At 39.4% G+C, this 18,013-nt stretch overlaps 1 protein-coding gene across 1 annotated transcript in view; it reads right to left on the bottom strand.

Annotated features, from left to right (window-relative positions):
* The window catches only part of LOC131951627 (uncharacterized), a gene marked incomplete at its 3' end in the record, with an annotated part of 18,953 nt that extends 2,357 nt beyond the window's left edge, over positions 1-16,596 (bottom strand). Inside the window, exons 1-6 of the mRNA XM_059313965.1 lie at positions 16,324-16,596; positions 12,429-12,586; positions 10,698-11,153; positions 8,012-8,115; positions 1,947-2,108; positions 451-512 (exon numbers count right to left, since the gene is read on the bottom strand). Of these exons, the coding sequence (XP_059169948.1) occupies positions 451-512; positions 1,947-2,108; positions 8,012-8,115; positions 10,698-11,153; positions 12,429-12,586; positions 16,324-16,568 (1,187 nt within the window). The remainder of the gene's footprint in view (positions 1-450; positions 513-1,946; positions 2,109-8,011; positions 8,116-10,697; positions 11,154-12,428; positions 12,587-16,323) is intronic.
* Positions 16,597-18,013: the final 1,417 nt, after the last annotated feature.

Below are 18,013 nucleotides of genomic sequence, written 5' to 3'. Positions count from 1 at the left end.
TGTGAGATGGTGTGGGGTAGTGTGGGTTAGTGTGGGATGGTTTGGGGTGGTGTGGGTTAGTATGGGATGGTGTGGGATGGTTTGGGGTAGTGTGGGTTATTATGGGATGGTGTTGAATAGTGTGGGATAGTGTGGGGTAGTGTGGGATGGTGTGGGGTAGTGTGGGATGGTGTGGGGTAGTTTGGTTTAATATGGGATGGTGTGGGATGGTGTGGGATGGTGTAGGATGATGTGGGATGGTGTGGGATGGTGTAGGATGGTGTAGGATGATGTGGGATGGTGTGGGATGGTGTGGGATGGTGTAGGATTATGTGGGATGGTGTGGGATGGTGTAGGATGGTGTAGGATGATGTGGGATGGTGTGGGATGGTGTGGGATGGTGTAGGATTATGTGGGATGGTGTGGGATGGTGTGGGATGGTGTAGGATGGTGTGGCTGAGTGTAACTTACGTTTGACTGGAACGGATCAGCGTGGATGTTGCTGTTCTATTTGGCAACTCTGATGGCGCTAGCTAATTAGAAAAACAACGAATTAATCATACACATATCATACACATTCAAAGACCTGGACAGGCCCTTCTCTACACAAGATACACATTCAAAGCATATTTTTGAAAACTTCTCTCGAAACCTTATCCCCTAACCTGCTACTAATGTAAACAGGTTAGAGTTATAGTGTTGCCAATGGATATGTTACTTTGTATTAGAATTGTATGTGATCAAATAACATTTGCTCACCTGACAAAGAAGGCTGCTCAAATGTAATTTACTAATTGATCGTGTTTTATAAGCGAGATCAATCATAAACACGTTTATTTCAATACAGCAACACACTGTTCATTCATTTAGGTAGAGTTCACCTCAAATAAAATTAGTCTGACATGAAGCGATGACGGATGCTGTTTGTAATGTAGAGCTGGCGAGTTTATGCCAGACAAACGGACAATAATATTTTCATTGGGAAAAAAACCTCACTTATTTTTGTGGTAGTAACTTTAGAACAAAATATAAGCTGATTATTTGAACATTAAAACATAAGTTTAGAATGTAAAAATTAACGTATCAAATAACATAAGTTTAGAATGTAAAAATTAACGTATCAGATAACATAAGTTTAGAATGTAAAAATTAACGTATCAAATAACATAAGTTTAGAATGTAAAAATTAACGTATCAAATAACATAAGTTTAGAATGTAAAAATTAACGTATCAAATAACATAAGTTTAGAATGTAAAAATTAACGTATCAAATAACATAAGTTTAGAATGTAAAAATAACGTATCAAATAACATAAGTTTAGAATGTAAAAATTAACGTATCAAATAACATAAGTTTAGAATGTAAAAATTAACGTATCAAATTACATAAGTTTAGAATGTAAAAATTAACGTATCAAATAACATAAGTTTAGAATGTAAAAATTAACGTATCAAATAACATAAGTTTAGAATGTAAAAATTAACGTTTCAAATAACATAAGTTTAGAATGTAAAAACTAAACGTATCAATAAAAAGTAAAGTTCCCTTTCAAGCCTGACGGACTATATGCCAAGTGAAGTAATGTTACTTGTTTATGTGACCTCGGCATATGAAGAGATAGTGTGGTCAGAACTATCCCCAAACGTATTGATGTGTCAATTATTTTTGCTATTGTTGAGAAGTGAAAATTCGGGGCCTATAAAATTAGGGGGCCTACTATTCAGCTCCTCCCTCACTCTCCTTCATTCATCAGTCTTACAATTTCACTTTCTAACACTCTTTAGATAAATCACACCATGTCCTTGTTGCTCTCTGTAAGTTTGGTTTTAATTCTTGTTAATTTGATACATAAAATCAACGCTTTTACTTCAAATACATGATCTTAAATGACATTACATGACACAATATAACACCAAATGACACCAAACGACATTACACAATACAACATGACATATTTTCTCTCACTTTTTTCACGGCTTGCTCTTGCATGTGTTGGATCTCTGAGGATGAGATGACGTCATGATAGAGAATGAGTGCTGGGCGGACGTTCAAGAGCTCCGCTTTAAACCTGTAGTACGGCCAAACAAATCTCCAGTGGCAGGTCAAGAGCTTTCTGCTCTGTTCATCCTAACAATAACGTTCGACTTATTCATTTACTTCATTAATTAAAATAAAAGGTTAGGAAAATGTTTTGAATTTTTTTAAAATTCGTTAATAAAAATATTAAATAAAAAGATTGAAATAAAGAAAAAGGATAAACATAACACACAACACTCACAAAACAATCAAACAATGAAAAACGCAACAAAAACAAAGAAACAAACTAACAAACAGACACAATAACAAAAAAAAAAGAGACACAAGGACAAACAAACAGACACAAGGACAAACAAAAAGAAAGATGGACAAACTAAAACCGAAAAAAAAAAGAAACAAACAAATCGATAGAAGTAAAAGAAGAAAAATCAATCCATCAATACAAATTTTAAAAATTAACTATTAAGTCAATAGATGAATTTATTAATTTAATACATAAAAATTAAATGAACTTTTCTACTACAATCTAAATTGATGTCTTAAACAAATCCAGATGGTTTTGTAAAATAAAAAAATATTTTCTAATTTAATCATTTTATTTGACGTAATGTGCAATGAAGAAATTCTAATTAATGTATCACCCTTTAAAAAAACTACAATTGTGTCTTTAAAAAGTGTAAGAATGACTTTCCTTAGTACCAGTTACCTTCCTTGATATATGAGAAAAACATTACATCGGGGGAAAAAACTTTTTATTTGTTTGTTTTGATGTTTGAAAAAAAATATTTTTAAATGAACATGGTTTTATGAAGTGCAATATGGTAGGTAAAACACAGGTATTTTTAAAAAAATATCTTTTATTTATTTTACACATTGAATGTACTGTTTACTAATTATCATTTTTATCAATAATAGTTTAGAAGCCGTTCCTAAATGTCGTGAATGTTTACTTTTATCTTTCCGTTTGCGGATATTTGATGGAGTAAGCTTCAGCCGTTCACTAAATTGAATCAGGCGCGTCTGCTAGCGCCCCAGTAGGGGGCGATTTGGTGTCCAGGCTATACTGTTAGCACTATGCGTTTATGTATGAGTTTAAGTTTGTGTTTGTGTTTGCGTCCATGTATGTATTATTTTCTTCGTTATTGTTTATGTCTGTGTTTGAGTTTTCTGTTTGCGTTTTTATTTGTGTTTACGTTAGTGTTGTGTTTATTTTTTGTGCTTGCATTTGGTTTACGTTTGTGTTTGCGTTACATTTGAGTTTTTTGAGTGTTTGTGTTACTGTTTTGGTTGGTTGTGGTTATAATTAAGTTTAGAAAGACAGTTAAGTTTAGGGTTATGTGTTATTTCCTCAAACGTCCATGTTGGCATAAAGACATTTGATTTGATGTAAGCCCTGCTAGGGGGGAATACCTTAAAATCTATCTAACTGTCCGGGTCAGTGCAACCGTGGTGAAACCCACGGTGGTATATCTTATCTTTAGTCTAAATAAAAAAAACTACTAAAAATAAAACAAAAACTTTAACAATTAATAAAATTTATTTATAAAAAATATGGAACCAATAAAAAAATCATAGAAAAAGAATAGATAAAAACTGACACAAAACAGACAAAACAAAACCAAACAAAACACCAAATTTCGGACCACCGTCCAGGTCTATGACGAACACAAACACAAAATAAATACGGCTGGATGGTGTGAATTTGTTGTTCTTTACAATCGATGACCAGAGAGTCTTCCTGCTCTCTTCATCGCTGCTTTCCACACACCAAAAGACAGACTCGAACCAGCCGGAAATCGACTTCCACACACCTCACACACTACACGTAAACAAATAGTCCCTAATTCACGGATAACAAACCAAACGCCACGAAACATGCAACAGAATTATATAAAAAGACACTTAACATAAACAATGACAACAATATAAACGAAATATATACAAACTAGCTATAAACAGGGACATAAACATTGAGACAGCGGCGCCATAATACGGGACTACACAACTAAAAACTACGAACAATTTACGACATGAAACGAAACGATACATTCGCCTTCTAAGTTACAAATAATAATAACTAGCCGTCCCGGCCAGGCCCTGCTCTGGCTTCTGTGAAAAACCTTTCTGTTAAAGACCATTACCTGTGTGTTTAGTAATCATCCTAAACCCGGCATTGCCCACCCAAACCACAACCAACCAAAACAACAAAACGCAAACATAACGCTAACACAATTACAAATACAAACGAAAACAAAAACCTAACAACAAACCCAACCACAACCACAAACACCAATACAAACACAAAGAAAAAACAAACTAAAAGCAAACGAAAACAAAAACCTAACAACAAACCCAACCACAAACACCAATACCAACAAAAAAAAAAAAAAAAACGAAAAAGCAAACGAAAACAAACCAAATCCAAACGCAAAACCAACCAAAAACACAAATACAAACCCAAACAAAGAAACACAAACAAAAACGAAAAAAGAAAGAACAAAAACGAACCAAATCAAAACGCAACCACTAACGCAAACCCACCTAAACACAAAGAAAACACTAACGCGAACATAAACGCCCGGGGCGGAATCACCTGTTTTAGCTTAATGAACGACTATAGTACCCCAACTTATTCATAGTCTTTTGCACTCACTTAAACGAACGCGCCTGTTTCAATTTGATGAACAATTTTAATACTCCAAGCTTATCCGTAAAATACCTACAACATTTGCACTTGATCAATCCCCGCTAATTATGTAATTATTTTTTTTTCCCAACACCAAAACAAAGTAATTAAAAAGTAAATACTTTTCCACAAAATACAATGGTTTTATAAAGGGAAGTAATTGTGTTTTTCCTAATTTATCAAAGGGAAGTAAGTGCTATAGGACTAAATAAAGACATAATTAGAATTTTTGTAAAAGATGATATTTTTTTTAAAACTTGTGTTTAATGAACATGCCGACAATTATTACTATAATTTGAAAAATGAAAATTATTTCCCAACACTTTCAATAGTAATTTTTTAGCTCATAAATTTAGACAAATGCGCACGATAATTTTCTAACTTTTAAATTCGTACACTTCCAACGACATACAAATGCATTACATACAGAACTGAGCTTTATATATTAGATATTAGATACACTCCAGCCGCTCACATTGAAAAGTAAAATATTTCCTAAACACGGGCAATGCCGGGTATATATTGCTTAATAAACACACAAGTCTCGGTCATTTACAGGTTTTTCACAAAGGCCAGAGCATGGCCTGACTGGCAGGTCTAATAATTTTATATAATCTAATATCTAAAGTTTGATTCTGTATGTTTATATGTTTGTAAAATGTTTGTAATCGAGGATTACAAAGGAATATAAGAAAAATGAAAAAAAACGATACTTCAATGGATTTAAGTGTTGGGTTTTAAAGTGCTCATGGTCTCAATTTATGTTAAAAACAGTTTTCATTTTATATACTTAGAATAATAATTTTTAATTATGAACATTACATAAAATTTAAAAAAGAAGTGTATCAACGTTTATAAAATTTCTAAAATTGTGTCTGAAATGTATTTGCATTTTGTCCTTTAGTTCTCATAACGTCCCTTGATTTGGAATACACAGTTACTTCCCTTTTTAAAAACCCATTAAATCAGGGGGAGAAAGAATTTACTTTTTATTACTTTGTTTTTGGTGTTAGGAAAAAAAAATAATTACATAATTAGCGGGGATTGATTAAGTGCAATGTCGTTGGTATTTTTAATACTGCCTTTTATTTATTCTATACACTGAACGCACTGTTTACTAATTATTTTAAAAAAATCAAATAACGTTTAATAAGCCAGGTCCTACAAATCCTATATATTTATTTCTTTCCAGTTACGAATAAGCTTGGAGTATTATAATTTTCTTCACTAAATTGAAACAGGTGCGGTTCAATTTGGCGCCCTGTGCTATCATGTGAGCGCTATGGTGCATAATTTCGTTTTAAACAGCGCGATAGACTATGGATAAGAAAGGTTACTATAGTCTTTAAGTGAATCAAATTCGGGCGTCCTCCGGCACCCCGACAGGGTGTTTGTTATTTGGCGCCCCGGGCCTTCCTGTGTTCGCTATGGTACCTACGTTCGCGTAAGTCAGTTCAAAAGACTATGAATAAGTTGGGTACTATAGTGTTTACTAAGTTGAATCAGGCGGTTACGCCGCACGTCGTCATGGTGCGATTTGGCGCCCCGGACTAGGCTGTGGACACTTTGAGTTTATCTTTGCGTTTGTGTTTTCTTTGTGTTTGAGTTTATCTTTGCGTTTGTGGTTGTGTTTGCATTTGCATTTGGGTTTGGGTTTGTTTTCGTTTGCTTTTTCTCTTTGCGTTTGTGTTTTCGTTTGCTTTTATCTTTGTGTTTTCTTTGTGTTTATGGTTGTGTTTGTGTTTGCGTTTGCTTTTTTGTTTTCGTTTGTGTTTGTATTTGTGTTTTTGTTATGTTTGCGTTGTTTTCTTTTGTGTGTTTTGTTTTTGTTTGGTTGTGGTTGGGTTTGTGTTTGCGTTTGGATTTGGATTTGTTTTTGTTTGCGTTAGTGTTTGTGTTTTCTTTGTTTGTGGTTGGGTTTGTCTTTGTCTTTGCGTTTGTTTTTGTGTTTTCGTTTGTGTTTGTTTTGTGTTAGTGTTATGTTTGCGATTTTTGTGTGTTTTGGTTGGTTGTGGTTAGGGCAATGCCGGGTAAATGCTGATTACTAAACACACAAGTTATGGTCCATTACAGATACGTTTTTCAGAAATGCCAGTGCAGGGCCTGGCCTTGACGGCTAGTATATTTATATAAATAAATAAAAAAAATGTGAATATATATATATATATATATATATATATATATATGTATATATATATATATATATATATATATATATATATATATATATATATATATATATATATATCAATACTAATAGTTTCGCTGTCTGTGTATCTATCTATCTATCTGACAAGAACGCTCTAGAGAAAACACAAGCAAATTAAAAACTTTCATAGTCAAATGGAAACGATATATGACGTCACATTGAGAATACAGTAGAAAATAGTATCAAGCCGGAGAGTGCACACAATAATATGACGTCATTGATTCTCGAGTAAACATTGAATTAAAAAGCCAACGTTGTCTAATCCAAGTGGTTTGCGTGTAGAGTTTCATTCATACAATTCTTCGGGTAGGGGCGAAGCCCCACCCTCGCGAAAGAACGTCTAAGCCGTCCCCCCCCCCCCCCCCAACTCAAAAGAAATTTCTTCATCGATACTAAAATTACCGCCTAATTAATGTGTCTAATCTAAAAAGTGGTTTGCTTGCAGTTTCTTTCATGCAATTCTTCGGGTAGTGGCTAAGCGCGACACCAGTGTTTCTTTCAGACTTTTTCCTCCCCGGAGGGGGGAACTTTTTCTAATCTAAAAAGTGTTTAACGTGCACAGTTTTTTTCATGCATCTTCTTTAGTTTGTATGATCTACAAATGCGACCAGTGTTTCTTTCAGACTTTTTCCTCTCCGGAGAGGGGTGGGGGTACTTGAATTTTTTTGGGGGCGGGGGTTGAATTTTCTGGGAGGGGGCGGACACTGAAAAAAGTATATAATAATATTTCGTTGAATGGGACGGTAGACATGTTTTGGTGTGTGTGTGAGGGGGGGGGGGGGTTGGTTTTAGTTTAGAGAAAATAGACAGCACTATCAACCTAGCGCCCGGTGTATCCTTCCTCAACGGGCCATTTTTCTCGTATATATATATATATATATATACGTGTGTGTGTGCGTGTGTAAAGAAGGTTCTAATACCTATTTCGTGTGTGTGTGTGTGTAAAGAAGGTTCAAATACCTGTTCCGTGTGTGTGTGTGTAAAGAAGGTTTAAATACCTGTTCCGTGTGTGTGTATGTGTGTGTGTGTGTGTGTGTGTAAAGAAGGTTCAAATACCTGTTCCGTGTGTGTGTGTGTGTGTAAAAAAGGTTCTAATACCTGTTCCGCAGGATGACTTCCCCTAGTTGACCTTTGACTTCCCCTAGTTGACCTTTGACACAACTTGGTAAATTGAGCCTGCACCTCGTCTTGTCGAAATCCGTCTGATGGGGGTTGGGGGCGGGGGTGGGACAAGTGAACAAATACACTTTTAAGCACATACACCACTGGAAGAATCTGGTGTGGATGTCATATTGGGTGTGGTTGTCAGTGTATGGTAGAGGCGGGTGTGTGGTGTTGTTAGTGTGTGGTAGAGGCGGGTGTTGGGTGTGGTCAGTGTGTGGTAGAGGCGGGTGTATGGTGTGGTAAGTGTGTGGTAGAGGCGGGTGTTGGGTGTGGTCAGTGTGTGGTAGAGGCGGGTGTTGGGTGTGGTCAGTGTGTGGTAGAGGCGGGTGTATGGTGTGGTAAGTGTGTGGTAGAGGTGGGTCTGGTAAGTGTGTGGTAGAGGTGGATGTGTTCAGTGTGTGGTAGAGGTGGGTGTGGTAAGTGTGTGGTAGAGGTGGGTGTGGTAAGTGTGTGGTAGAGGTGGGTGTGGTCAGTGTGTGGTAGAGGTGGGTGTGGTAAGTGTGATGTAGAGGTGGATGTGGTAAGTGTGTGGTAGAGGTGGATGAGGTGGATGAGGTCAGTGTGTGGTAGAGGTGGATGTGGTCAGTGTGTGGTAGAGGTGGGTGTGGTAAGTGTGTGGTAGAGGTGGGTGTGGTCAGTGTGTGGTAGAGGTGGGTGTGGTAAGTGTGATGTAGAGGTGGATGTGTTAAGTGTGTGGTAGAGGTGGATGTGGTCAGTGTGTGGTAGAGGTGGGTGTGGTAAGTGTGTGGTAGAGGTGGGTGTGGTAAGTGTGTGGTAGAGGTGGGTGTGGTCAGTGTGTGGTAGAGGTGGATGTGGTAAGTGTGTGGTAGAGGTGGATGAGGTCAGTGTGTGGTAGAGGTGGGTGTGTTAAGTGTGTGGTAGAGGTGGATGTGGTAAGTGTGTGGTAGAGGTGGGTGTGTTAAGTGTGTGGTAGAGGTGGGTGTGGTCAGTGTGTGGTAGAGGTGGGTGTGGTCAGTGTGTGGTAGAGGTGGGTGTGGTAAGTGTGTGGTAGAGGTGGATGTGGTAAGTGTGTGGTAGAGGTGGGTGTGGTAAGTGTGTGGTAGAGGTGGATGTGGTAAGTGTGTGGTAGAGGTGGATGAGGTCAGTGTGTGGTAGAGGTGGGTGTGTTAAGTGTGTGGTAGAGGTGGGTGTGGTAAGTGTGTGGTAGAGGTGGGTGTGGTAAGTGTGTGGTAGAGGTGGGTGTGGTCAGTGTGTGGTAGAGGTGGATGTGGTAAGTGTGTGGTAGAGGTGGATGTGGTAAGTGTGTGGTAGAGGTGGGTGTGTTAAGTGTGTGGTAGAGGTGGATGTGGTAAGTGTGTGGTAGAGGTGGGTGTGTTAAGTGTGTGGTAGAGGTGGGTGTGGTCAGTGTGTGGTAGAGGTGGGTGTGGTCAGTGTGTGGTAGAGGTGGGTGTGGTAAGTGTGTGGTAGAGGTGGATGTGGTAAGTGTGTGGTAGAGGTGGATGAGGTCAGTGTGTGGTAGAGGTGGGTGTGTTAAGTGTGTGGTAGAGGTGGGTGTGGTAAGTGTGTGGTAGAGGTGGGTGTGGTAAGTGTGTGGTAGAGGTGGGTGTGGTCAGTGTGTGGTAGAGGTGGGTGTGGTAAGTGTGTGGTAGAGGTGGGTGTGGTAAGTGTGTGGTAGAGGTGGGTGTGGTCAGTGTGTGGTAGTGGTGGGTGTGGTAAGTGTGTGGTAGAGGAGGATGTGGTAAGTGTGTGGTAGAGGTGGGTGTGGTAAGTGTGTGGTAAAGGTGGGTGTGGTAAGTGTGTGGTAGAGGTGGATGTGGTCAGTGTGTGGTAGAGGTGGGTGTGGTAAGTGTGTGGTAGAGGTGGGTGTGGTAAGTGTGTGGTAGAGGTGGGTGTGGTAAGTGTGTGGTAGAGGTGGATGAGGTCAGTGTGTGGTAGAGGTGGGTGTGTTAAGTGTGTGGTAGAGGTGGATGTGGTAAGTGTGTGGTAGAGGTGGGTGTGTTAAGTGTGTGGTAGAGGTGGGTGTGGTAAGTGTGTGGTAGAGGTGGGTGTGGTAAGTGTGTGGTACAGGTGGGTGTGGTAAGTGTGTGGTAGAAGTGGGTGTGGTAAGTGTGTGGTAGAGGTGGATGTGGTAAGTGTGTGGTAGAGGTGGATGTGGTAAGTGTGGTATTTGACTTACCCTGATGTGGTAAGTGTGTGGTATTTGACTTACCCTGATGTGGTCAGTGTGTGGTAGAGGTGGATGTGGTAAGTGTGGTAGAGGTGGATGTGGTAAGTGTGGTATTTGACTTACCCTGATGTGGTAAGCGTGTGGTATTTGACTTACCCTGATGTGGTAAGCGTGTGGTATTTGACTTACCATGATGTGTTAAGTGTGTGGTAGAGGTGGGTGTGGTAAGTGTGTGGTAGAGGTGGGTGTGGTAAGTGTGTGGTACAGGTGGGTGTGGTAAGTGTGTGGTAGAGGTGGGTGTGGTAAGTGTGTGGTAGAGGTGGATGTGGTAAGTGTGTGGTAGAGGTGGATGTGGTAAGTGTGGTATTTGACTTACCCTGATGTGGTAAGTGTGTGGTATTTGACTTACCCTGATGTAGTAAGTGTGTGGTATTTGACTTACCCTGATGTGGTAAGTGTGTGGTAAGTGTGTGGTAAGTGTGTGGTACTTACCCTGATTAGCCAACGACTGTCTGCTCTGTGAACTCAAGCTTTGTCTTAGTGACCTTGACCTTCTGATCACGTGACTGGGTTGACCTGGGCAGACGTTGACCTCAAACCAGTTCAACCAAAGAAACGCTTCCTCGTACAACCCAAATTTGACGGCGGTCTCCATGACAACCAGGTAGTCTATGGCGGCAAACAGTCGGTAGTCATGACGACCGTGGTGCTTGTCAATGATGGGACACATGAGGGGGAGCGTTCCTATGTCCAGTTGGACAAAGTTTTGACAAGCTAAGCACCTCTCGATGGGACGATGTGTTGGTGTAGCGTTGAACCAAGAGGGGGCGGGGATGATGTTGTAGACCTCTGCAATCCTGACCAGACCCAGAGCAGAACCCTCAATGTCTGATTCTGACACCCAGTTCGGCCATTTTGAAATGGCTTCACGTAAGTTTCCTACATTCTCTAGAACAATGCCAGAGGAACATCCTTTAGCCTTTCCAATAACAACAAAAAAAAAAAAAAAGGCAGCTATTTTTACATAAATTAGCTTACGGTAAAACCTAAAATTTAAGAAATTCTTTTCTTTTTGTAAACAAGATTAAGTTTAAAAGTGTTTTATTTTATTCGTTCAGGGCTAAAGACGTAGTGTGGTTCTACTCTAGGGCTAAAGACGTAGTGTGGTCCTACTCTAGGTCTAAAGACGTAGTGTAATCCTACTTTAGGACTAAAGACGTAGTGTGGTCCTACTCTAGGGCTAAAGACGTAGTGTGGTCCTACTCTAAAGACGTAGTGTGGTCCTACTCTAGGGCTAAAGACGTAGAGTTGTCCTACTCTAGGGCTAAAGACGTAGTGTGGTCCTACTCTAAAGACGTAGTGTGCTCCTACTCTAAAGACGTAGTGTGGTCGTACTCTAAAGACGTAGTGTGATCGTACTCTACGGCTAAAGACGTAGTGTGCTCCTACTCTAAAGACGTAGTGTGGTCCTACTCTAAAGACGTAGTGTGCTACTACTCTAAAGACGTAGTGTGGTCCTACTCTAGGGCTAAAGACGTAGTGTGGTCCTACTCTGAAGACGTAGTGTGGTCCTACTCTATGTCTAAAGACGTAGTGTAATCCTACTTTAGGGCTAAAGACGTAGTGATGTCCTACTCTAAAGACGTAGTGTGGTCCTACTCTAGGGCTAAAGACGTAGAGTTGTCCTACTCTAGGGCTAAAGACGTAGTGTGGTCCTACTCTAAAGACGTAGTGTGGTCCTACTCTAGGGCTAAAGACGTAGTGTGGTCGTACTCTAAAGACGCAGTGTGGTCCTACTCTAGGGCTAAAGATGTAGTGTGGTACTTCTCTAAAGACGTAGTGTGGTCCTACTCTAGGGCTAAAGACGTAGTGTGGTCCTACTCTAAAGACGCAGTGTGGTCCTACTCTAGGGCTAAAGACGTAGTGTGGTCGTACTCTAAAGACGTAGTGTGGTCCTACTCTAAAGACGTAGTGTGGTCCTACTCTAGGGCTAAAGACGTAGTGTGGTCCTACTCTAAAGACATAGTGTGGTCCTACTCTAGGGCTAAAGACGTAGTGTGGTCCTACTCTAGGGCTAAAGACGTAGTGTGGTCCTACTCTAAGGCTAAAGACATAGTTTGGTCCTACCCAGCCCTGCAGATTGATCAATAGAGGTAAAAAAATCTTTTTAAAGCAACAGCAAATAAAAAGTTATTGGGTGGACATATAGAGACACGAGCTGACCTTCCAAAAAATCAGGGGCAGTAACCGTGGTTTGAGCAGGTTTTACAATCGTCTGCCAGTCATGGTAGACTTGCCGGATGAGCAGGTGGGCGGAGACTGGACTGTGGCACAAGTTGGCGGGTAGGTGTGCTAGGCGTCTCCTCACTCTCTCTGCTACCCTGAGAAAGAGGTCACTTAGAGAGTTCACTTACAGAGGTAACTTACAGAGGTCACTCACAGAGGTCAGTGGCGTGCAGACCTATATAGATGCCCGGGGCCAATTCAAGAGGAAGATGCCCCCATTAATACTTTATATATATATATATATATATATATATATATATATATATATATATATATATATATATATATATATATATATATATATATATATATATATATATATAAAGTTTAGTCACAAACCGTTAAACACATAGAAAAGCATTTTTTAAAAATTGTACTTATCTTAATTAAGATGAAAACGTTGACTACAGCCAGCTAAATCCAAAAGAAATGAATGGTTGGAACTTGGGGGGGGGGGGGGGGCGGGGGGGGGAAGGGGAGACAATTGCTGGACGTGTCGTGGTGGGGAGGGGGGGGGGGCTGTGATGCACAACAAAAGAGTCTCATCCGGTTTTGTATTACCACCCGGGACCGCAGGGACAAAAACGTTCTCCGTGTCTACAATTAGGGCGTCAGACACGCCTTTATTTATGGGATGTTTCTCTCTTGGCCTCGTTTAGGAATTCCTATAGTGTAACTAATACAGATGAGAGTGTGCATTGAACTAGAGATGTTTCAGATTTTAAAAATTTCTAAACCAATCGGTCAAAAGGTCAATGCTTTAAGGAGATGTTATGCTAGGTACTCTAAAACATCGGTCCGTGTCTAACCATTCACTTAGCAATGTCAGACCCTCCCTACAACTTGGACTTGTTTTCCCAAATTTAACACCCAGGTAACGCCTTCTGTCCAGATCAGGTGGGGGGAAATCCACTAATGTTGACCATGGCCTGAACCCACCCCCACATTTCATTAAATCAATTTGGGCTCAATTACTCTACAGATGGCTCTACTATTAGTTGAAATAAAACTGGGTCAATATTATGTGCCCCTAATTAAGATAATGAGTAGGTGCTTTGGGGTGGGTGAAAGTTGGTGGGGTGAGGTAAAGGATAACGCAGACTGTGCATTTAAATTTATGCTTATCGGATGGAAAAAAATATAGTCTCGACATTCGAGTACAATAGGAGGTTTGTGTCTAAATTGAGGGAGAGAACCAAGTGACAGCCAACTACACCTTATTTATGTGTTTCTCGACGGGACTACTTGGCGGCCGTGAATTCCGGTAATTAAGACGTGTGAGACTTCAGGACAACTTTACAATGAAGTGAACTCAGCCCAGTGTATCAAAACAGTACGCACTTTAAAGTTTGTATTTAATCCCTACAATATTTAAAAAACAAAAATGAATATTATAAAGAACATCATTACAATAAAAAAAACAGGCTATGTGCTTAATCTCTCTACGAATATGGGCATAATTATTGTATGGAAGCCCTACAAACATCATGCAATGAATAGAAACATAATAAAGATGTCCCGATAATATATGAAACGAACATGGGCATATAATTACTGCATATATGCATATATAATGAATATAAGCATAATAAATATCATCCGATAATATATAAAACGAATATGGGCATAATTGCTGTAATTATATAAATACAAACGTGAATACAAGTAAATTACTTTAAAGATGCCCTGACGATATATAAAATGAATGCGGGCATAATTACTGTTTGGATGCCCTTCAAAACTATTATGATGAATATGAGTAAAATTACATTAAAGATGTCCCTACAGTGTATAAATTATAATTATGGGCTTTAATTCTCTATGGATTACCATAAGTGTATAAAATGATCATGGGCATGTTCTCTTAAAGATGCCCCTACCTACACTATACCTAAATAAGTATCAGATACTCTATTGAAAGACTGCATACATTTATTCGGGGAATATCAATGACTACTACACCACTACCCCTCACCGATGCCCCTTTCTCCCTGAAGTGTTAAGACACGGACAGTACGATGACTTTTGTTGATTGTAAATACACATTTCGGTGAATTCGGCAAATTGATAATTCTGCCTAGATAGACAAACCTAAGAAGACTTTTAACTTTCCTAAAAAAAAAAAAAATGTTTTTTACATTTTGTTTTACCTCGTTGGATGCCCCCTATGATGTGGATGCCAGGGGCCTGGGCCCCCCACCGACCCCCCCCCCCCCCCCCACCATCTGCACGCCACTGCTTACAGAGGTAATTTACAGAGGTCAGTTGACAAAGTTAGGCCTATGCTTTTAAAATTATTTAATTTGATGCGAGACATGTCTTACTAAGAGGTGTAGGACATGTCCTGAACAAAATATGACGTCATGCCAGTATTAACGAAGGCGTTTTGTTGATTTTGGTTAAACTGTTCAGATTACCATAAAATGGTTGTGTATTGGTTATTGTTAACTGTTCAGATTACCATAAAATGGTGGCGTATTGATTTTGGTTAAACTGTTATGATTACTACAACCAACGTTTACACGACAATCCCATCAACCGAGGCTTGACATTTATCGATTATCAATACAATCGATCGCTGTTATTGATTAGAATGGATGATTATAATCGCGTGTGCTCATGCGGTTATCGATTTATTTACAAAAGACTTGACGAGTTGGACAAATAGTTGTTTTTAAACAAGACAGACAATTGAAGACAGACAATTGAAGACAGACAATTGAAGACAGACAATGGAAGACAGACAATTGAAGACAGACTATTGAAGACAGACAATTGAAGACAGACTATTGAAGACAGACAATTGAAGACAGACAATTGAAGACAGACAATTGAAGACACAATTGAAGACAGATTATTGAAGACAGACTATTGAAGACAGACAATTTAAGACAGACTATTGAAGACAGACAATTGAAGACAGACAATTGAAGACAGACAATTAAAGACAGACTATTGAAGACAGACTTGAAGACAGACAATTGAAGACAGACAATTGAAGACAGACAATTGAAGACAGACAATTGAAGACAGACAATTAAAGACAGCCAATTGAAGACAGACTACTGAAGACAGACAATTGAAGACAGACTTGAAGACAGACTATTGAAGACAGACAATTAAAGACAGCCAATTGAAGACAGACAATTAAAGACAGACTATTGAAGACAGACTTGAAGACAGACAATTGAAGACAGACAATTAAAGATAGACAATTGAAGACAGACAATTAAAGACAGACTATTGAAGACAGACTTGAAGACAGACAATTGAAGACAGACAATCGAAGACAGACTTGAAGACAGACAATTGAAGACAGACAATTAAAGACAGCCAATTGAAGACAGACTATTGAAGACAGACAATTGAAGACAGACAATTGAAGACAGACAATTGAAGACAGACAATTAAAGACAGCCAATTGAAGACAGACTATTTAAGACAGACAATTGAAGACAGACAATTGAAGACAGACAATTGAAGACAGACAATTGAAGACACAATTGAAGACAGATTATTGAAGACAGACTATTGAAGACAGACTATTGAAGACAGACAATTGAAGACAGACAATTGAAGACAGACTATTGAAGACAGACGATAGAAGACAGACTACAGAACACACATAATAAAAGACAGACTACAGAACAGACTATAGAAATCAGTCAGTAGAAGACAGACAAGACGCAATATAAAAAGAAAATGAAAATACAATGTGGACAATAAATACATCAGACAATGTTAGTCAAAATGTAAAGTCGGTATAAGTCAACAGTTCAATTACCAATGTAGGTCAAAATGTAAAGTCGGTATAAGTCAAGAGTTCAATTACCTCCTTAATTCTTTGAATTTCTTTGTGTTGATATTGGCTTGGCTAGACGCCTCTAAAATATTCTCTAAATATTCCAGAAACTTCTCCTCGGTTTTGACCAGAGCCTTAAGTTTGGCCACAGAGGAAAAAATTTCACAACGGGAACACACTAGACACAGAACACACAGCAAAACACATGTCCCAGCACGGTCCATAGCTGTAGCACACACTGATGGTCTCACTGCTGGTCTCAGTGATGGTCTCATTGTTGGTCCTACTCAGCATGAGAGCGTGGTCCCACTACTGGTTGCACCGTGTCGTTATCAATTATGGATCAATCGTTATTTGATCAGTGACAAGCACGATTCTGTTTGTTCCAGTAATATTTTACTGCGAGATTGTATCACATATTTTTACTGCGAGAGTGTATCACATATTGTACTGCAAGAGTGTATCACATATTTTTACTGCGAGAGTGTATCACATATTGTACTGCAAGAGTGTATCACATATTTTACTGGGATGGTGTATCTCATATTTTACTGAGAGAGTGTATCACATATTTTACTGCAAGAGTGTATCTCATATTTTTACTGCGAGAGTGTATCACATATTTTACTACAAGAGTGTATCACATATTTTACTGGGAGAGTGTATCATATATTTTACTGAGAGAGCGTATCTCATATATTTAACCGAGTGAGTGAAGCTCACAATGAACTTGGGGCGGAAGAAACACTGTTTATGTTTTAAGTTGCGTGTTAGTTTATGCTTGCGTTTTCATTTTTCTCAAACGTTTATATTTACAGACGAGAAAAATGGCCTGTTGAGGAAGGATACAACGGGCGCTAGGCTGATAGTGCTGTCTCTTTTCTCTAAACTAAAACCACCCCAATCACACACCACCCCCCCACCCCCCACCCCCATCACCCCCCCCCCACCCCCACCCCCCAAAAAAATATGTCTACCGTCCCATTCAACGAAATATAATTATATACTTTTTCCAGTGTCCGCCCCCTCCCCGAAAATTCTACCCCCGCCCCCGAAAATTTCAAGTACCCCCACCCCTCTCCGGGGAGAAAAAAGTCTGAAAGAAACACTGGTGTCGCGCTTAGCCACTACCCGAAGAATTGCATTAAAGAAATTGCAAGAAAACCACTTTTTAGATTAGACACATTAATTAGGCGGTAATTTTATTATAGAGTATCGATGAAGAAATTTCTTTTGAGTTGGGGAGGGGGGGGGGGGCTCAGACGTTCTTACGCGGGGGTGGGGCTTCGCCCCTACCCGAAGAATTGTATGAAAGAAACTCTTCACGCAAACCACTTAGATAAGACAAAATTTCCTTTTTATTCAATGTTTGCTCGAGAATCAATGACGTCATATTACTGTGTGCACTCTCCGGTTTGAGATTATTTTCTACTCTGTGCTAAATGTGACGACGTCATACTTCGTTTTTCGTTTCACGGTGAAAGTTTTTAATTTCCTTGTGTTTTCTCTAGAGCGTTCTTGTCAGATAGACAGACAGAGCGTTCTTGTCAGATACATACACAGACAGCGAAACTATTAGTATTATACGAGAAAAATGGCCCGTTGAGGAAGGATACAACGGGCGCTAGGCTGATAGTGCTGTCTCTTTTCTCTAAACTAAAACCACCCCCCCCCCCCCCCCACACACACACCACCCCCCCCCCCCCCCCCAAAAAAAAAA

Source organism: Physella acuta, unplaced genomic scaffold (genome assembly GCF_028476545.2).
Source record: "Physella acuta isolate Inbredline_101_S28 unplaced genomic scaffold, ASM2847654v3 ptg000818l, whole genome shotgun sequence".
In the NCBI taxonomy this organism is placed as follows: domain Eukaryota; kingdom Metazoa; phylum Mollusca; class Gastropoda; family Physidae; genus Physella; species Physella acuta.
This window is presented reverse-complemented; position numbering and strand designations above follow the sequence as displayed.